Source organism: Halyomorpha halys, unplaced genomic scaffold (assembly GCF_000696795.3).
Source record: "Halyomorpha halys isolate HHAL.00 unplaced genomic scaffold, Hhal_1.1 Scaffold899.1, whole genome shotgun sequence".
Lineage (NCBI taxonomy): Eukaryota > Metazoa > Arthropoda > Insecta > Hemiptera > Pentatomidae > Halyomorpha > Halyomorpha halys.
Window position 1 is genome coordinate 326623 of NW_027105398.1, and position 22715 is coordinate 349337.

Sequence of the window (22715 nt, forward strand, 5' to 3'; positions counted from 1 at the left end):
TTAAGCCACTTAAAAACACATATAAAAAGATTAATATTATACTGTTTGATTACATATATGTGAATTTGTAAATTAAATACTTACTATTTAATTACACATAAAGGATTTTTTCATAATATCTATAATCATACTTAATTAATGAATAATCATAAAAGTAACTTTATTGTAAGCATTATTATGAGTATAAAATTTTAATAGAATTTCATTTCCTATTTTCAGTGTCTGATGGGTTGTGCGCTATGGGAGAAGGCATTAGAAGCAAGCTGTAAGACTGTCTGTGTAAGTTGATTATGTCATGTAAACATCTTTTATTTTTAAAGTTTAATTTTATTGATAATTTAATCCAGGAATATTTAAATTTTAAAAGACAACATAGTTTATTTATATAAGAAATGATATTTCCTAAATTAATAAAAACCAGCTTAAAATTTAAATGATACAACATAAATGTAAATTAAAATATAAATGTCACAAAATACTTGGTTATTATTGGTATTCAAATTGAAGTTTATGTATGCTCAGGTGATTTTCCTTGCGAGTCCTCTTAATAATTTTCCTTTCAATTATTTCACTTGAATTATCTCTTAATACATTAATTTGAAAGTTATTATTTTTATTAGATCATTCTAATTAATTTAGAACTTGACTCACCATTTCACTGTTCACTTATATTACCAAAATTCTTATAATTGACTTTTAGTAATTTTTATAATTTAGTAAAATCACTTTTGTTACTTTTTAAATAATTTTTTTTTGTTATTATAAATATACAAGTATTGTTTTATTGAGCTCTTAGAAGGAACTGACTGTCCCAATTTACATGTTGGCTAAATTGTTTTAACAAATTAAAGTATTTTTTATTACCACTTTAATGCCTTTTTAGATTTAAAAATTGTCAATTAGTTTTTGGGTACTTAAAAACTTAATTTCATTTATATAAAATAACATACATAAAAAAACATAAGTTCGTATTGTTGGTGTAATATCAATAACAATTGCACGACAATCGCCGTTTGTTTTATACAGACAGCATTGTTCCGGTGTCTGAAACAAAAAAAATGTTTTAATTACCAAATATTCAAATATTTAAATTTATGAGTTAAAATTACGAAATATTTATATTACATACAAACCAATAAATAAAATTATTTGTTAACACAATGCATTTAGCCAATCCATACGTCTAATAACCCTATATTTTAAAGGAATTATTTATAAATCGTAAATAATTCTTGATTCAAGCTTACGAAATAAATCATAACTTTTTATATATAAAATATGTACAATTTATTGTATCATTAAAATAATAATATTTTCTCAATATTATTGTTATTGACTAACTTTTTTTTGTTATATTTTTTTCACAATATTCATATTTTATTTTTCAATTTCCACCATATTTGTTCTGTTTATAGCTACAATTAACATTTATTTATTTTAATTGTTACCAAATTTACACATTATTGAAAACCGGTAATATATTGCGTTTCAAATCAACTAGATATTATTGTTTTACTCGATTTTCTATTTTTATATGTTTGAGATCACATGTCAGTGATTATTTTTAACTAAATATATTTATTTTAAATTAAATTTTAAGTTAATTAATAATAATGTTTCAAAATAAATATAGTTTCAAAATAAATTTAATCATTACTAGAAAAAAAAGAAAGATAAAACTCAATCAAAGTAAGTGGTTTCTCTAAGAGCAAATCCAAAAATAGTATTAGTAACGATTTGAGAAACTAAACAGAAGTCCATAACTAAAATAACTGAAATATTCCTTATAATAGTTCTAATATCTCGAATAATGCAGAACATTATTAGATTCATCTAATGCCTTTTGTTTAAAGGGATTATCCATTTATGTTAAAATATCAAACAATCAAAAATGTTTAACACATAATAAACTAACCTTAAAAATAAATAAATAGAAGCTTGATATTGAAGATTAAAAAAAAAATGGCATTTGCTTAATACTGGTAATTTAAACTTGATTGCAAAACTTTATTATGTAGCTATTTGTTATGTTCTGATATACTTTTCTCTCTGAAAATGTCCTCTGTGAGATATGAAAAAATATAATAAAGATGTATATTATTAAAAACCAATAAATATAGTCCGTGGAAAATAAATCCAATAAGACTTTGTGGCTTAAAAACCACCCCTAAATAAGTACTTATTATTTCTATACTTCAAGAAGAATATTGTTTCATTTAATAAAAATAATAATAATGTGTAGTTTAGTTTTTAAATAATTATCCTGTAGTTTACTTAACGTGATATGCACATATTAAACATGAAGATTTTACACACCGTTATAATTATTTAATAATAGAGTAATTAAATTTTAGCAGAGCATGTTTGGTTTTTGGATATAAGTAAGGGTGGTATTAAGAACACATATACCTACACGGTGTATGTTGTGTAGGCTGTACGTTATAAATAATACTTTAATGATGAGAACATATTTTACCGTGAACAATATATATGAGGAGAACATGGTTGCGGTGCGGTCAGAATATAACACAAGTCATCTTATGTTTTATGATATGACATATGGTTTTATTTCATTTGTTCTATTCTTATTTTATATATTCTTTTAATTATTGTTGTTCATTTTTATATTTTTTCTAATGCCTGTTGAACAGATTCGATACTTAGGACTCCATCTTGACAAGAGACTTACTTGGAATCCACACACGAGACTGAAACGACAAGAAACTGCTCGTAGATTCCGATTGCTACAACACATAACTTGACAAACGCTCTAAACTTCCCATTCACTACAAAAAATTAGTATACACTACGATAATCAGACCAATTTGGACATATGGAATTGAGCTCTGGGGCTCCACAAACCATCAAATTCTTCCCGCATCCAATCGTTACAATCCAAAATCCTACGTAAAATCCTGGATTCATTACGTCACAACTAAACTCATTCACAAAGACCTTAACATCCCATTCGTTGCAGATTTAACCCAAAACAGATATGCGTCTTTTCATTCCAAACTCCTTAACCATCCTAACCCATTAATTCTTAATCTTTCATCCTTAACAATTCCTGATAATCCTCCGAGGCGTCTGAAAAGAAGATGGCCACAACCTTCTAATTTAAATTAATGTTTGAAGTACCACCAATGGGTGGTTCCTTCCCAAGATTTTCAAGTGTATATGAAACATACAACATATTTACCTATTGTATTATTTTGTACAGTTGTAAATTGCATTAAATAAATAATTTAGAAAAAAATTTATCTTTTCAAATTCATTATTTTATTATGTTTTATGACGTTTTATAATTCCATTTTCATTTTGTATTTTATTCTAAGGCTCTAAAACCTGATTTTGACGCCTGTATATTATTCTAAGGGATCAATCCCAGAATAAAAAAGATTATTATTATTAAATAAGTTATTTCAACTTATTTGTGTTATATTCTGACCGCACCCCAACCATCTTCTCAAATAATACTATAATGCTATTGCTAAGTAGGATATAATTTAGTATTGTTTTTTCTTGTTTTTTTTTTTAAAAAATCCTTATCTCCAGTAATGCGATGCCAACATTGATTCGACTTATTCGGGAAATTCCATGATAAGGAACCTGGCTACATACTATTTATGTCCCCCTGTAATCATTTTGGAAAAAGAAAAAAGTATTATCTGTTCAAATAATAGTTTTTATTATTACTTATTATCTGAAAAATATAGTAACTTCATCAGTGACTAATAAAATGATTTTAATTTTTATGAGAGCGACTTTGTATTGTTGATAGAGATACTAGACAATTGTAACCTAATTAGTCTTTGTTCATTATATTATCGTCATCTTTCAGAATGAGATAAAATATAACATATTTAATTAACAAAAACAAAGTATAATTCAACTAACATTTAGTTGGTTCTGTTTTGCGGCAAAGGAAACACTATAGAAGGAATCACCCATATGTATTTATAGACATATTCAGATTATTTCATTCATTGACTTAGCATTAAAATCTCATTAAATGGCAATAAAATCATCAATTAATTCATATAACTTATGGATTCATCTTTAAAAAACAGTCGCGTAAAGGTTGGTTCACAGATCCAGTTTGCTGTATCCTCCATTTGCATACTGCGCCACTCTAACAAGATCACAATAGACGCTTTAAATAGGTCTCGGTTCGCACTAGTCTCTTCTTGTCTGATCTTTCTTTGTCAAGGATTCCAGTTTTGCTGAATTTTAAAGCTGTACTGATACAATTAGTTGACACTACCTAATGTCAATAGTAGATTGACATTGTACCTCTATCAACCAAATGCTAAAGATTAAAAAAAAGACTGTAAATATAGTTTATCATAGGTGTTACATTTATTCTTTTCGTATTAGGATCTACAGTTCAAAAAATTATATCTAAATCATTGATAAATTATCACTTAAATAAGGTCAATATATATACATATATTTCAAAACACACAAAATAAGGCCCTAAGTATATCAAATAACAATATATAAATTTGTTCCAATGACCGCTTAAGACTGTCAGAAACTGTCTGAATGGAAAACCTTTTAGGAGTAAGAACAAAAAAGATAGGGACACATTTATAAACACACTATAAGGTGCACCTATAACTATAAATTCAATGATCTGTAATAATTATAATACATCAAATTTGTATATGGTATCTTTCACAGAATGGTACTCAAGAGCTGCTGCCTCCAAAGGAACTCTTCTGCGTGATGGGCTGCAATGACGCTCTTAACCGTTATCTACAGCAGCTCAAGGGTAAGTAATATATTATTTAAAATAGCTGCTTTATTAGTGGCACATCTGGCCGTTTTAGAGCAATTGTTTATTTTATTTGGTACTTGGTGTATTCCATAGATTGTATCGTGGATCGTGGTTAAGTTGAAAGTAACCACATGCAAAAGATTAACGGGAGGGTTTCACGCCGTTTTTCAATTTCAGGCGCTTTTTAAATATTGCTGTATTAAACTGTCTTAAGTTTTCTCTTCCCGATATAGGGATTATTTATTTCAAAAATGATATAGGATCGTCGCTCCTTAGGGGTCTTAGTTTCAATTAGCAATAATCGCACCTCAGTAGACTTTCATTGGTTACGATATTGCCTCTTTGCGGAGTTAAGTCTAAGTCTAGTTAAAGTCTCCGGTGCGTTGGCAACAAACCAGAAAAAAATTCAGGTAAAGTACGTGCCAGCACACGTATTTAGGGAATAAGTTTTTTTAGATTTAGTTTAATTTCAAAACCAATGTGTGCCCCACCACATAATAAAATTCAAAGAACGCCCACAACACTACAACAAAAATACAACTCAAAAACTCCTTAAAATGTAGGCACTACAGAAGAAGGAAACAGTGCAGAACCAGAATATATATTGGTATATATATATTCATGCTAAAAACCATAAATGAAATTCAAAAATAGGGGTTATGAAGGAAAAAAAGGGAGTATTAGTGGAGCGGATCCGGTCAGCAAGGATTGCCTTTTTTTGTGTTATGATCTCCTCTATACGTTTTACAAAACTAAATGACCGCGATTGTTTTGTTAACTTTAAAATAAACTTACCTTTCTGAATAATGAACAAAATCCTTTCTCGATCGACACATGTAATTTGAAATTTACCCTGCTTGTAATACGGAGTATAATACAATCCACAAGACAAAAGAATATCCGTGTTTCGAAGGATAATTACATTGTTTTCTTAGGCAATTCCAATAATTAACTACGCTGATTAAGATAAGTTGTAAGGTCCGACAACGACGTGCTAAAAACATTTAACATAAATTTTAACACGGTGAAGCCCTGATAACGAGTCTGTTTTATCTCGCTTTGGCTCATTCGATGACTACTCACTCTGGATCTATAAATATTTCTTGGTTTTTATTTCTGTCTCGTAAATTACTTTCGGTAGTTTAGACAACTACGCGATTTCTGTTTTAAAGAGTATTAAGTATTCTGCTATTTATTTATTAACGTGTCTAATGTTCACGTTAAAAAAATATATTAAAATGATATTCCACTATGTTATGAAATGTTAAGATGGTTTAAATTAGTGAAACAACATTATAGAGCTTAGTTTTTGACGAAAGTTTTGCTTAGCGAAAACAATTTGAAAACCCTAACATACTATGTCTATAAAAGAACCAAAGATTGTGTTGGAACATTGAAGAAGTTACCTAAGATACTTAGGTGACTTTAATCAATTTTATATAGATGGGAAATAGATTGTAATTCTATTGACATAAATTTGTTGTTTAATGTTTTTAAAATCAGGAAATTCCAAAGAAATGAATTAATATATTAAGGGTTTAAAAAAGAGGCGTGAGTAGATAATTGTAAAGGGAGGGATAAAGTTCTAGAACTACCAACAACTATCTTCCTAATTTGAAACAAGGGGAGGAAACATACCTTTGTCTCTTTCAAAGGGAAAGTGAAACCGAAAAGAGGCCATTGATCACGCCCTTGGATCTCAGGTTTATGTTCAGTTTAATGGAATGTACGTCATCGTAATATAAACTGAAACATAAGGCAGCCAGTAATTGACTCCTGCTCTAACCTTTCTCCCCGCCATTTAGGCATCACATCAGCTGGAAGCTTATTCATTCCTCCAAGATACGAACCAAAGTTTTCATGGTGAAGCGCTGCTAGCCTTTTGAGCCCATTTGGGGAAGCCTCATGGACAGGATCAGGTTCAAGGCCTGTGGAAAATCTGTCTAAATCCAGGGATTATGACCATTTAGTGTCATCAGACGCAGAAGGACCTATCTATATTTCTTTAACGGAAGCATACTTCATGGATCATGTTTCAGGACAGCTATTTGATATCCTAGAAAACCACTTCATGATTCCTAATTAAGGTTCACCTTGTAGAGTAATCACTTTATATGATCTAGTTGATTTAAAAAATTTGAAATTGTAATGAACTGATAATTTAACAGATTACTTATACTTTCAACTCCTTTGTTTTTCCCTAGATGTTTATGGAGTCCCACCAGCCCCTGCTCTAGTTGCTGACTCTCTCACTTCAACTTCCCTTAGGTTGGAGTGGGAGAGCCAGGGCTACAGCAACCTGACTTGGCTGGCACAATGGCGCTATGAACCATCAGGATCATGGGAGTATGCGAGGGAGCAGGAATGGGGTCCAGGACCAACAGTTCTGATATCGGGCCTTACACCTTACACCAATTATAGGGTAAAGGCCCCTTGGTTTGCTTTTATTCATTTAGTTATAGAAACATAAAAATATTTTATGTTAGAAAAGTATCAGGAAACTTTTTCAATAAAATGAATAAGTTAGCTTATACTATCATCATATTTGTAATAATAATAAATTTTAATTTTACACCCTAGTTCCGAATAGTTGTGCTGTCTCAAGAAGCGGAACTGGTATCTTCGGAAGCGAGCCTGGTAATAGGAACCTTACCTGGAGGACCTCCAACTTCTCCTCCATCACAGCTTAGAGCCACTCCTACTGGACCCACAAGGGTTTCAATAACTTGGTCGCCAGGAATGTTTCCAAATGGCCCTCTTCTCTCCTATGCATTGATGATCGAAGAGTTACCAACAGGTTACCGTGCTCATAAGGTACATTTTTGTACTTTATTGCTATTACTGTTTTATTTTATTTATTATATATACAGTAGAAATATTTTTTATTCATTCTAAAAATGAAAATTTTAAAAGACGTAACTAATATTCATAAACAAGATGTACATAAAACACTAATATGTATATAAAAAGTTTTAAAAAAAATGAAGAGAATATTTGCATATTATACCACTAGATATTCAAGCTTTGAAATACTTTTAGGGTTTAATTATTATTTTATGTAATAATTAGAAGTTAGATTAGAAATATAAAAGATTTGATTTTAGTCTTAATTAATTATTTATTTACACTTAGAAGGCGTTATTCCTTTAAAAATAATAAATAGTTTTAGGTATTAAAATACATTTAGTAAATAATATTTTTAATCTATTTATTCCTAATAATTTAAGAATTTTTAAATTTCAAAATTGATGTATACATTTTTTTATATCAGTTTTTTAACTCTTAATTAGTTCAAGGCCTATAGGAAATATAGCAATAAGGTAATTAAGTAGATGGATGGCTGTGGTATTTTGTATACTTGTAACTGTAAATGATTAAAACATTTAAATGTTCATTTATTTGATTAAAAAAAAAAGGTTGTCTATATATTGGAATATTATAACAACATTTTTATTAACTGTTAAAATAAGTGAAAAATATTCAATACAATATGCGAAACTATCGTGGTCCACCAAGTTGACTTAGTTAGATGGCTTATGGAACTGAAGAATTACATAAACATGTTGGGGAGAGATCAGTTTAGTATCAATAATGCCTTCGGCCAGTATAGATCACATTAAGTTAAAGGTCAAAATAATTAATTATGTTATAAATGTGTTACAAAACAGTTAACATAGTTTTTTGTGAAGTCCTAATTTTGATGTTAAGACATCTCACAGTATCAGTGAGATTTATGTTCAAGTTGTTAAATGCTGTAATTTATAGAAGATCAATATTGTGTACAAGAAACTAGAAAGACTTGTTTTATTAAAATATTAAATGACATATAATAGATATAAATGGTTATTTTAATATTTGTATAACATTTTTTTCTTGTTTTTTAATACTCCTAGTTTTAAGAATAGATTAACACCCAGTTTTATATAAACTTAATTGATTCCTACTTTGAATTTTTATATTTTAAACTAAATTATTTCAAATTTAATATCTTTTTTTTATTTTATGTTTGTTTTGGTTTTATTTTTTTCTATAAAAGTGTTTTTGTCCATGTATACTCATTAATTATCAATCCTTATCTTAATTATAAAGCTAAATTAAACTAGTTACACATAAAACATAAATAATTTAGTGATTGATTATCATAACAATTGGGATTAATGATTTTTTATCTTATTTTTTTCTAACAGGACATACCAGCTTCTGAAATGAAACATTTTTACATGTTTCAAAGTCTTTCACCATCTCGCAATTATTCTGTATCAGTAGCAATGAGAAATGCAGCAGGCTTAGGCCCATCGGCAACTGCAATAGTTACCACACCAAACTTATCTGAAGGTATGTTATTACTGCAAGTAATATACTATAAAAATAAAAATAATTTTTTATTACTGATTATTTAGCGCATTCATTGCGGATGTTTTATATTTTTTTGAGTGTTTCCTTCCTTATGTTCAAATATGAAATGAAATTTTTTTTTACAAGCATGGTTTTTCTGCATTGAACATGTTAAGGTAAACATAAGTACTAGACTAGTTATTATATGATGGATTAAGACACTTCTAATTAGTAATAATTATTACAGTAAAAGAAAAGGAGAAGACAACATTAATTTTAGGGACTCATCATGCAGTTCTGAGTCAAAATGCTGACATGTTGGACGACCCTGTTGAGCTATATTCCACACACCATCGTATAAGAGGTAAATTCAAATAAATAATTTTATTTTATTGTTCATGAATAACTAATTCTATTGTTTATAATTGTATAAATGACCAATGTGATTAGGCTCAGAAAATATGTTATTTAAAGCTCTTAATGTAGGGGAACTAGGTCTTATTTCAATTTTATATTTCCAGCTAAATTTTGGCTTACCTACTTGTTTTTGAGTAGGTTCCATGAGAAAAAAATAATATTATTTATAATTTCAATTTATATATCAAAAACCTTAAGTAATATAAATTTAAAAAGTCTAACCCTGGCCCTTAACTAAACCCAAAAATCTTTTTCTTTTTATGTTTTTAAATCATGAGATTTTCTTTGTTTCTGAAATCTATAATCAATCTCATTACTTTTAGTGTAGGGATTGTTTTTTTATGATTAAGTTCATGGTCTTAAGTCTGATTAATGCTTTTAAGTTGAAAATAAGTAAAATGGTAATCTTATTTTGGTAATCTACTTCTGAAATAACATGACGTATGAATATATTCTATATTCATTGGAACCTCCCCTATCCATTTCTCCCCTAAATAAACTCAACATGTTATTTTAATTTTGAGATGATGTCTATATTCATTAATAATGTAACATTTTTTTTTTATATCTATGGATTTTTGTTTTCAAAATTTATAATCTATACGATCTTTAAAATTTGTCTTCAGCTTTCATTGGCTTCTCAGATCAGTAAATTTATATTAAGTAAATAATTATTTCTAATAAAAGTTTTTACTTATTATTTGTATGAATATATTCAATTGTCGCCATTTCGTTATATTTTTCATATGTATGTTTGTCTCTCTGTGTTTGTTTATGTTCATTTTGAAATAGTATGAATTAGTATACAGTAATTCAGTATTTAGCATGGAATTTAGAATTAGAATTACTTAGCATGGAGCAGAGGAATGTTTGAGAATTGTATGCTGTTTGAATTTAAACACAGTAATTGTTATAATAAATAGTATTGTAATATTTAACATATTTTGTCTATTGAAAAAAAAAATCCTGAGTTTCAAAAATAAACATTTTGGAGATGTTATAATTTAAAAGTATCATTAGTTATCATTGTTTCCAGGAGTGGCATACCATGTCCGCAAAGGCATAATATTTGTGTCTGATTCCTTGGGAAGAGTGCTATCAGTCAAAGACCAGGAGTCAAAGGTAATTCTAGCCACAGAACTTACTCCTCACAGCCTCTCAGTGGATTGGCTTAACGATCAGCTGTACGTGTTAGGCCAAACTGGATCAAGGTGGGAAGTGGCACGCTGCCAGCTTGATGGAACTGGCATTACGGTTGCTGTTGCAGGGCTCATTTCCAAGCCACTTCACATACATGTTGATCCTTACAATGGGTAAGATACTAGTTACACACTATTTAATACAAGTATTTAATTTATAATTATTATTATATTAAGTGAAATGAAGTTTAGTTATAAAAAAATTCTACTAGATCTGTTGCAAAGAAATGGTACGATTTTCACCAAATCAGTCTGAATTCTGTACTATGTTATGCCTCAGAAACATAGACCTTATTTCATGCTGCATAGTTGATATTTCCCCTTGCCAGTAGTTTACATGTATTTGAAAAAAAAAATCCTAGGGAGAATGTTTAGCATTCTGACAGAAGATGACCAGTATAGACTGAATTATAATGCTTAACTCTTCCAGACTTAGCAGAAACATGATGTAGTACATTATCTAAGATTCTCAAGTCTGTAGTAGGCTGGATATGCAGAGAGAATGTCTGCAATTGTGATGGGCAGACGAGATCGAACCCAATCCAAAGAAAATTCTAAACACGAGAGCTTAGCAGACTCTTGTGTAAGGCAAGGAAGAATAAATGCAACACATTGATGCTGTGAAGATGCGTTCTGATTGTTGCCACTGTGGTGATGATGAAGTTTTTTCATTGGAAATCCAATTAATATTACAGTACTTCATAAATAGAAAGATCTCTTCATTATTCTTACGTGCCTGTTATTTTTAGGTACCTATTTTGGTTGGTGCAAGGTGTTCCAGGAGGTGGTCTGTACAGACTTGATTTGACTGAAATTAGTAATGGGATTAAACATGAAACCAGTCCTGATTTAATTCTGAATGACCCAAACCTCGGTGCTTTTACAGTTGATTATACAAACTTCAGGATATTGGTATCATCTCATGAAAAAAACACTGTATTAGCTGTATCTCTGGATGGGTAAACATTTTTTTTTTATTTATTTAAGTAATATAAAAAGAAATAAATGATAAATGTTTATTATTATTTGGTGGGTTTAGTATACTATAACTATATTTAACTATTCTTGAAAAATACTTCAAATTAAATTGAAATCTAAACATTTTTTTCAAAGTAAAGTTTAAATTAATACACCTACAAACTATTATATAGGTAGGCCATATTAGCATCCTTACTCAGAGGTTAATTTCCTTGGAATAATTTTACAAATCTTCTATGTTTTTTTAATGTATTTGTTAGTTATAAATTTTTTTTTCTTTTGTTTTACGAATTTGTAAATTCTCAATAGTCGAATAATTTTTTGATTTTTAGAAAAGAAACCACAAATATAAGGACAAATACAGCACAGCCACAATTCAAAAATGTTATATCACTTGCTATGGCTAATGGTTTGTTCTATTGGACCAATGGCTACGAAATACTAACTGAAGAGTACCACCCTGGCAAAGATAACTATTTCCACAATGTTGGTGGACAAAGCGAAGGATACGTGAGCATAGGAGTTGACAGCGAATCAGCTCAGCCGACACCTGTTCCAGTGAACCCTCCTACTTGCCTACAGGCAGTCCTTGGAGCAGGCCATGCCACGGCTGCTTGGGCGCCACCACATCTTCTTGGAGGTCAAGGTGAGGGGATACAAGCAACATTATTTCAATGGATGACAGCCATTCAAGTTTTTTAATATTTAACTTAATTATATCTCATTATGCAATTCTATAATGTTAATATAATTAACCATAAAGCTTTATAAACAGAAATGAAATATTTCCAAGTTTATACATCTTCTGAAGTTTATATTTCTGACAAAAAAGGAACATATTCTTAGAAAATAGTTGTTTGATTTTTTTTTAAAGTCACATAACATATTAACACTCATATAGTGATTTTTTTAAAATAAAAATATTTACAAAATGAAAAAAAATTAAAATGTAGACATAATAGAATTCCTCTTTCCCTAAATAAGGTTTAGGTCTAAATTGCATGAAATCTAATTTTCTATTTATCACAGGGAAGGGAGCATGGCAAGATTGGTCTTACAGGCTGTCCATAGAGTGGGAAGGTGACAATATGACCCTTGATAACATTAATACGACTCAGGTCACTGTGAACGGTCTCCGTAGTGATGTCTTAGTAAAATTGAGGGTCGCAGCTGTAACCAATGCTGGCCTTGGTCCTTGGTCTGCTGCATTTACTGGTCGAACACTTTCCTCAACAAGCCCTAGTCTACTGTGGTCAGCCAGTCAAGGAGTCCTCAAATCAGATCCCACGGGAGAAAACCTCACTAATCTTTTACACAGACAACATTTTCAAGTAAGTAAAATACACATATCATCTATATAATTATAATTAATTGGGAGATTCTAATATCTTGTATCTAAATAAAGTTGAGGAGTCAACTTTTTTAAATATTATTTAAAAAAAATAAATTATTAGGAAGATTATTAATTGAAATACATAAATCAATTAAATTATAATATTCCTTATTTAATATTAAATGTTCGATGATTGTTTGTAATTTATCTAATTTTGTAATAAAATAATGTATTTTCGATTTCAGGATAATAGAGGTCGCCAACATGTCACTGACATAGCTTGGTTTGAGGATGTACTTTATCTGGTCACTAACACTAGCCAAGTGTTCTTATTTAATACAACATCAAAGTCACACAGCAAACTGAGAGGCATAGAAGTTGGTAGTATTGCAGTTGATTGGATTGGGAAAAGACTTTATTGGTCAAACCCAAAACAGCAATTGGTGATTAAATTAAAATAAATAGATACAAGATAAATCTTATGAAACTTTTTAGAAATTATTTAATTTAAAATTATCATATCATATTTTTAGATAACACGAGGACACCTTAATGGTTCACAGCAAGAACCTCTCCCAATATTAACTGTTGCAAAAGAATTGAACATTGATGCTGTAAACGCTTTCATTTATTGGTCAACTGGCCATGCTGTTGAGTGCGCTCGACTTAATGGTAAACAGAAGAGAACCTATTACCCTGCAGAACTTTTTTCAGGAAAACAAGGTACGATATTTCAACAAAATATTTATATGTGAGTTATATTTTATTTTCTGATATTGATAGAAGTTATCCAGCTCAATTGGGATTTAAGGAATAATAAAATTAGTAAATATTATGGAATATACAATATAAAAAAAAATTTACAATAATGCCTGTTGCATTAAAATAGGATCAAGAGTCTCTCGAAATTTCCAGGCTTTAAAAGGGCTGTTACAGAGATGCTGCTTGTCACAACCCTTTTTCAAAATTTATGTAGACGTCACTCTCAAAGAGTAGAAAAGAAAACATGAAAAAAATTGATAATTTAAAATTTAACTTGTTCAAAGTTTATCAAAACTTAAGTTATGTTGATTATTGCTATATTTATTTAACATTAATTTATATTGCAATATTAATATTTGCTTATTGCTAAAATGTTAGATTTATAATCTTTTTAATTCTTATCCATTTAACATGTGAAGTTATGGGTCTTACCTTGGACATGCACAAAAAGTCAGTTTACTGGATCGTTCGCAACTATGAAGGCTCAACACTTTTTAGAGCTCCAATGGCTGATAATCTTCAGTTGACGCAAGAGATAACACCAGTCAAGATGGCCCTCACTCAGTATCCAGATATACAAGGTAATCATTAATCGATAATAGCTAGAATTCAATTTTGAAATATATTTTTTTAAATTTAACTATTTTTTTTGTAATTATAAATTAATAGAGCAGTTGTAATGTGAGTCTTAATAATTTCAATGCTAATTAATAGAATCTTACAATTAAGTTGAACAATTTTATTGATTCCATATAGTGATCACTGAATTTACTTTAAAATATAATAATAACTTGTGTAGGACCATTGTGTTACTTCGATTCAAGACTTCTGTGGTTAAGGGATGATAGAAATGCAGTGATTGGTGATTTGAATGGCACTAATTCTGCCCTCCTCAACAGTATGAGCCTCACTGGACTTAACATGGTCACTGTCATTGATAGTTCACTTCATCCACTACCAGGTACGTCTAGGTTGATATTGTTATTGCTAGATAAATACTCATTATTTTTTTGAGTATTTTAATATTTCAGGATATTTTACATTTAAAAGCTTTCTAAAGGCCCTCAGACATGATCAAACTGTAACAGCACACATTATGTCTTATACCATAACAATAAATATATAACCTATATAAATACTGCAACAGTTGTGCAATGCTCTCCTGTTGCACAAAAATTATTACTTTGAACTGATTGACTATCAAAAGTTGTGCAACGTAAACTATCCAATATATGATAAAACAACAGTTTGATTGTGTACGAAGGTCTTGAAAAGGTCATTAAATAATCACTTTTATAAATTAAAATTTAGAACTGGAAGGAGATGAGGTTAGTGTCATCCCAGAGCTTATACCTATTGAGTCCCTGCATGTTGTTGGCAACTTCAGTCATTTCAATATCACATGGGATCCAATAAAAAATGTTAACCTCGGACAAGTCTTCTACGAGCTCAAAATCAGTCATGAAGATAAAAAAGAGATTACGGTAAGCAATATGAATTTTGGAATTTTTTAAAAGTACAATGAAACTTCAATGTAACAAATTTTTAGGGATTTTGAAAAAAAATGTTATATTTTGATGTTATCACACTTCTTTGAATTATTATTATGATTATTTGGCATTTAACCTCAATAATAAATGAACATTGTTTCCGCACAGTGTCAGTCATCACTACTGGACAATATACAATTCTATTCAAAACAAAGCTTATTGTGTTAGATCAAACTGGCTAAACACAACTGGTTTGTAGTGATCTTAATGCTTGAGGATAGCTCTAAGATTCATGTGGAAACATTCTACAGAGGGGGAGACATAGACAATTTAGGGCCTTTTTCACCATTTAGGGTCATATTTTTTAATGTTCCTAAAGAAGACTTTACTAAAGGTTTCCTTTTGCTTCTCTTAACAAAGTTTTCATCCTATAAACACTATTTTATTAATTCCTTTTCTAAGGAATTTACTTTTTCTAAGGAATCCCTGTAAATCAAAAGATAATTTATAAAATTAAAACGTTTTAAAGTGTAGGTAAAGGTGTATATTTAGGTACATAAATGTGGCTCTTACAAGATACCATTATTTTCATTATACAAAGGTAAATTATTTTTTTCTGAACAGATTTTAAATTTGTTATATTGAGGTTTGTCCTTATGTAGAGGTTTATTTTTCAATGAAAACTATGGTTTATCATATAGAGGTTTCACTGTAATTATCAATATCTCAATACATGTGTTGATCAATACACATATATTACTTGATTAATTTTATGTATTTAATAATTAAAATTTAATTAAATTGTTAGTAATTTTTTAAAAATTTGAATAACAGTATTTCATTTTTTCATTCCTAATTATTGTTTATAAATAATTAAATTAATTTAAACTTATGAGTTACATATTGTAATAAAGGTATTATAACAGTACCTTCTGAAGAATTGTTTTCTTTATTTTAATATTATTTTCCTGATACTGAATCCTAAAATAGGTAGAAACAATCCATCCTACCTGGCAGTATCCACTCGAAGAAGTTCCTCCTCCTTACACTGAGCTCAGGGTATCCATCAAAGCTCTTACATATTGGGGTTCTTCAGCGAGGCAATCAACAGTCCTTCATTCACCTGAGAGTGTTCCAACACAGCCTCTATCACCAAGGGCATTTGTCACTTTTGTGCCCGTTGACAGCAGTGGATTTGTCAAGGTACTTATTAGAATATTATGAATAATTTTAATAATTAAGTAATATAAATGACTTTCATTAATCTTTGGAATGGTTGTATTTTAGTATAACTATCAACAATGTTTTGACCCACAATGAAGGTCTTCATCAGGGCTGTTGTAATAGGTGGAGATGTACATTAATAAACAAAAGAAATTAGAATTTGGCAGTTGGCCTTATATCTAAATATTTAATCGAAGTTTTTAGGGGTCTCACTTGTCCTAGAATATTACCCTGGACATGTCGCTCTGATGAAGGTCTGATGGCCAAAACGTTGCTATACATTTAAGTTTTTGTTTAGCTGTGCATTTTTCTTTACTAACTGCACACCTCTAGACAACTTTTCCAATAATTTGTTCTACAGTCAACAATTCCTCCATCAATGTTTTTAATATTATCTGATTAAAGGAGAGGGAAGTTATATTAAGATGGGAAATGCCTTCATCTCCAAATGGGATTCTTAGTGGATACAAAATCTTATCATGGGAAGATGGATCATCGTCCTACCTATTTGTCACTCCTGTACAACAAATCAGTTCATTGGAATATAGGACTCGGGATATACCAGAAGATTCCATTTTGTTTTTTCAGGTAATTATTTGACATATATTTAATATTTTATAATCTTGATAATTCTACACCTGTCACACAATATAAAGTATTATCTTCCTGATTGTTTAAGGTGCGAGCTTGCACAAAAGTAGGTTGTGGCCTTCCTTCAGCTGCGGTGAGGGTGGAGACGGGCCGAGAGACCCCATTACCTCTTTTACTGATGTCTACCGAGGAGGGAGCCTCTCTTGGTGATGTTGACCGAGGTGATGCTAGGCTTTTAGCTTCACATCAGGGCGTTATTGGCCTTGCTTATGTCGGCAGCAATGTCTTTTACTTGGATAACAGAGGAACGATCAATTTGGCAACTGACAGAGGGGAGTCTAAGGTAAGATTCTAAGAGTTAAATATGTCATTTCTCTCTCTTTTTGGTTAAAGTTAATGAAACAATTCTAGTTTAACTTTTGCCTTCTTATTAATGGATAACTATGTTCAATAAAAAAATATAAACCAAGTTTCAGAAATAAAAGCTAAGTTTAATAATTTACTAGTAAAAGCAAGCTCTGACTATAAATATTAAAATTTATTAGGTATGGTATGAAAATAAATATTTATAATAACAAAACAGAGTTCTAAATTTTCCAAATGTTAGTAAACGAATCATTGTTTCGTTAATTTGCTATTTCAGTTCATTAGAACTGAAAAATATGAGATTACCTAAATGCAAAATAGGGATAGCACATCTCACATCAACTGTCTAAAAATGGCTAACCAAAAAAAGACACTACATCATTATACAAAATTTTAACATATACATAAGGGTTATTTCCGAAGAAGTAAGTAATTATCTGAAAAAAATCAGAGTTGCTGATTGAAATTTACTATGCTTTTAAACAATTGTTTTTTTATTTATTTATAAATAAAAAAGAAAGCAGCTAGGTGGACAGGAGAATAACACAATAGGGAGTATGTTGAGTATTTTATTAATCATTCTTGATTTACTGAATTGAAAGATCAGTAGATATTTTAGGTAGCTTGAAGTGTGCGAAAAAAATTGTAGAAAAGCAAACTCGGTAAAATACAGCTCTGACTGTGATACTCGAGAAACAAAAAAGGCAGGACCTTGATGGCAATGCTCTGGACACTTATATTTTGGTGTTAATATCATAACCTATCAGATCTAATAGTAAAGATGTTTGGTTACACAGACGTATTCTGACTCATAATAGAAGAACAGGTGTAGTAATTTTTCCTCAGGAGCAGACCTTTTATAAAATTTTAGTGTTGGGAAGATTGTACCAGGACAGGATTGGACAGGGTTAACAGATTTTTTAAGCAAAAGAAGTATTTCACAGCTAAAAGGAAAATTTCAATTTCAGATACACCTCTCATTGCACATATTGCACAACACTTCATAGTTGACTGTATTTTTTCAATCCTGATGATGTCTGAATTGGTGAAACCTTGACTGGTTGTTCACTGGTATTTGTAACAGCCATGGGTTTTTTTTTAATCTTACAATAATATTCTGGCTTAAAAATGATAAGTTTTTAAGAAACATATATTATATCATGTCAGGACTTTGAACTATTTCCTAAAATACCAAATGATCAAACACTGTCAGTGCCAAACAAATCGCCTTTTAGGAAGTTATTTCATTTTGTAATCCAGTATTTATATATAAGAAGAAATGGGAATCACTTTTTATTGTAAATGTATGACTTGGAATTCGTTGATTTTAGGTTGTTTCTTTGAATAATACTGGGATGGCTATAGCCACAGATTGGGTTGGTAGATTTCTCTATTGGTCAGAGAAAGGAGAGAAACAAGGGACATCTCTGATAAAGAGGCTAGATCTGTCCCTCTCTGATCATGGACTTGTTGAAGTAAAAAATATTGTAGAAAGGCCAAATCTCATTCTCCATCTACAAACTGATCCAACCAATAGGTAGGTTTCTTATCTCCAATTTTTTTTTCAATATATTTACAACAGCCATGATGCTTAGATCCTTTTTACAATGCTCCATTTAAAAAAAATAATCTTTTTTAAGGATGCTCTACTGGATCGAGGAGAAACCAAACAAATTTGCATATTTGATGAAATGCTCTGTAGATGATTGTGAAGAACCTTCTTTTTTCTTTGGACATACGTATGAGTAAGAATTCTTTATTTTACTTTAAAAAACAAACTAAAAAAGTTTTTCAATTCATAAATAAACTACAAAATAAGTATGCTAATTTATCATCATTACAAATTTTTCCATTTGTAGACAGAAGGATTGCAACTGCCCAAAGAGTCCCATTCCATGGTCAGTATTTTACCTAGACACAATTCAGCCCAAATTATTTTGGATTGACGCAGCAACAGGAAGCCTTTTTATTGCAGATTTAGAGGCCTGTCATTGTCATCTCATTTTGGACAATTACATTGGTCGAAACACTGGTAATTTATGAAAATTTTGATCAAAATGAAAAGAAATACTCAGAGCCTAGTAAAACTAGATATTTTATTTAGAATCTTAAACTAAGAAATAAATATAAAATTGGTAATTGTGATTTTTTAATTACAACATTAGGAATAATTGTGAGAGTTTCTTCAGTCAATGACTATTGTAATAATTCCTAAACCTGAGAGGACCTGTTAGCTGAGCATGTTGGGGCAAGGGTCCCAGAGTGCTTAGTTCAAAAGGTTATGGGTTTGATTCCCACATGGGTCAATCAATATTTATTTCACAGTGGTCATAAGACATAAATGTGGACATTCCCAATTTGGGACTACATTGATCCTCATTGGAGGACATGAACCAAAATAAAATAAAAAATGTCTAAACTAGACCGTACACTTGCAAATTGAGTTAATTTAGTTTAATTAAACTAACTGCCTAGAAATATAAAGTAAATTAAGTTAACTTTTCTCACTATAACACACAAAAGTTAAGTTCACTATCATTTATGTGAAATTTAACTTTGAAATTTCGCTTAAGAATTAATTCTAATTTACAATGAAACTGTAATAGGTTTACCTCCAACATCTCTAACTGTTGACCTGCAACACATTTATTGGTCAAATGAAACAGAAAACCGCTTGTACAGAATTTCAAAGTCTACTTTTCATCATTTTGAGAATGTTTCATCACAGGAAGTTCCCCGTTTACAAAAAATACAAGCTTATGGTCCTCATCTACAACCACTGCCTGGTAGGTTTTATTCTAAATATTTAATGTAATAGAAAATTAGAAAAAAACAAAATAAATTTTACCAAAAACATACAAATACCTGTTTTCAGCTTTCGAATGTTTGATTCCACATACTGAGCAGAATAATCCTCCAGAACTAGCTCTTCAGACAAGCGATTCACTTACACTAGATCTAGGAGATAGTAACCGACCTGAGAATTGTCAGAAATTTTCTCATGTATCTTCTATCTTCACTATATACTATGGCATAATCGAACCAGACGGAAAGAGTCCATGTGTTGAACATCTAGCAGACTGTCACAACATGGTACATATTTTATTATTATAAATCCAATTATTTAAGTATTTTAAAGAAAGTTTTTGTAATAAATTCTAAAGCAAAGCCTACATAAATTAATTTTTGTTTTGCCATTGAAGTTATATTTCAATTTCAGACCGCATACACTAATAGACCACAGATCACTGGACTGCTGCCTTACACATCTTATATAATTCGTGTTGTGGAAAGTAATTACTATTCGGACATGATTGGAACCACTCCAAAAATAAGTGTGCCATTTATATTCCGCACTGCCCCAGGAGGTTAGTAATGCAATTTCAGCAGCTTATATTGCATACATTTGACTTTATAGAACAGGTTTTTAAACAGTTTATTTTAATAGCTCCATCACCACCAGAAGATGTTTCTGGGACACCATTATCTCCAACAGTAGCTGAAATAAAGTGGGAACCTCCAAGATTGGTCAACTCGTGGAGACTTGTCAGGTAAGTTAAAAATTGATTAATTCCTTTTTTTAATTTTAAGTATTTTTTAAATAAATAACTAAGTCACTCTATTGCAGAAAAGTTTTTTTGTAAAGATTTAACATTTATTATACTATGATATGAATGTTTACTTTAACATTATAACTAGTTACTATTCATTAAGCTGAATTGTATTACTAGACAATAAAAATAGTTTATCTCTAAAAACATATATTCATTGCATTAAGAAAATTAATGTGAATTTTATTTTAAATTTCAAACTGCCATTAAAAGTTAAAAATAAAATTTAAGATAACAATGAAATAAATGGAATGAGTGTCCAGTCTATCAGAATGGAATGATTTTGTTTCTTTTGGATCCCTTGATATCAAAAGGGCTTTATTAAACTATGACCGCCCAATGCATATGATTTTCTATTCACCCTTTTTCTTTACCAGGTATGAAGTTATTTGGCGGAGCAGTGGTCTTGCTGATGGAGTGCGTCAAAATGGAGAGCAGGTCATCGAGACTAAAGGAGAGACAAATGAGACAGTCTCGGTGAGATTGCAGAAACTAATTCCTGGCCAAACATATAACATATCTGTAAGTTTTTTATTTTCTAGCATAGTTTTTATATAGCATACTTCAGCCAAAATGTCTAATTAGATTTAGGTAGTACATTTAATAGTTTTATTTTATGGTAAATTTGAAGGATTTTAGTATGAATCATATGTTTATTAACTTATTTACTATGAAGATCTAGCAATCAATTATCACTATTTAAAAAAAAATTCTAATAATTACCTGGACAACCATTATTATATAATTTATTTATTTCATAAGTTCTTCCACACAACTCAGGTTTTTCAGTAATTGTGATCAATTACTACTGCATAAATAAATCAATACTACGTATCAAAAATACAAATGTATCAGAATGCTATCTAATGATAATTTGAAGAAAACATAAATTGCAGAAACAAAAATTATTAACATTTATAAGTATGATTTAAAGGATAAATAAGTTAAATTATTCCCTTAGTTAAACTATTTATTTAAAAAAAAATTTAAAAATAATATTCTTCTATTTTTTCAGGTTAGAGCTTATTCTGAAGACTCTGAAATATTTTCACAGAGCTGCTGTATATACATAACAACATTTTTTGAACCACCTGATTTAATTTTATTAAAAGCAACACCCTATTCCCTCAATATTTCCTGGCCTGCTGATATGAATATATCCACTCACAGGTGAATTGAATCTCTTAAATAATTTGATAGATCATAAAGAAAATAGTGGTTTTTAATTTTTTTTAAAGAGAAAAATGTTAATTTGTGTTGAAAACATTTTGACAATTACCTTATTCAAAATATAAATTTTATCAACATAATTAAACATTTGTGAAGAAATTAATTTTTTAAATAAACTAATAAATACAATTATTGTTATAGCCATGAAATGGAATATATGGATGTTGCATCGGGTGATTACTGGCGGCCTGTGCCGCTATCTTCCTTTGATGATGAAGATGAAATTTACTTTTTGGATAACCTGAAGCCTAAGACGATGTATAGTTTTCGAATGAGAATCGTTTATGTTGATCTGGAGCCTGAAGAAGAGTACATCTGGCCACTCGATAACCGATTCACTTTTAGGACTCTTGGTAATTAACCATTTCATAGAAATTAAATAATAATTTGATAGCTAAG

The 22715-nt window shown here is 29.9% G+C and overlaps 1 protein-coding gene and 1 pseudogene across 1 annotated transcript in view; one reads left to right on the plus strand and one right to left on the minus strand.

The window, feature by feature from the left end:
- Positions 1-22715, plus strand: part of sev (sevenless) — a 146435-nt gene that overhangs the window by 116418 nt on the left and 7302 nt on the right. The window contains exons 3-30 of the mRNA XM_014430574.3: positions 220-279; positions 4684-4774; positions 6985-7202; positions 7361-7594; positions 8968-9115; positions 9363-9479; positions 10569-10845; positions 11481-11690; positions 12042-12355; positions 12739-13040; positions 13288-13485; positions 13576-13765; positions 14224-14385; positions 14604-14765; positions 15116-15288; positions 16285-16497; positions 16924-17106; positions 17198-17452; positions 18807-19012; positions 19116-19220; positions 19335-19507; positions 20082-20261; positions 20351-20568; positions 20696-20843; positions 20924-21026; positions 21464-21608; positions 22102-22256; positions 22458-22669. Of these exons, the coding sequence (XP_014286060.1) occupies positions 220-279; positions 4684-4774; positions 6985-7202; positions 7361-7594; positions 8968-9115; positions 9363-9479; positions 10569-10845; positions 11481-11690; positions 12042-12355; positions 12739-13040; positions 13288-13485; positions 13576-13765; positions 14224-14385; positions 14604-14765; positions 15116-15288; positions 16285-16497; positions 16924-17106; positions 17198-17452; positions 18807-19012; positions 19116-19220; positions 19335-19507; positions 20082-20261; positions 20351-20568; positions 20696-20843; positions 20924-21026; positions 21464-21608; positions 22102-22256; positions 22458-22669 (5152 nt within the window). The remainder of the gene's footprint in view (positions 1-219; positions 280-4683; positions 4775-6984; positions 7203-7360; positions 7595-8967; positions 9116-9362; positions 9480-10568; positions 10846-11480; positions 11691-12041; positions 12356-12738; positions 13041-13287; positions 13486-13575; positions 13766-14223; positions 14386-14603; positions 14766-15115; positions 15289-16284; positions 16498-16923; positions 17107-17197; positions 17453-18806; positions 19013-19115; positions 19221-19334; positions 19508-20081; positions 20262-20350; positions 20569-20695; positions 20844-20923; positions 21027-21463; positions 21609-22101; positions 22257-22457; positions 22670-22715) is intronic.
- LOC112210150 (U4 spliceosomal RNA) lies at positions 5015-5132 on the minus strand (annotated as a pseudogene).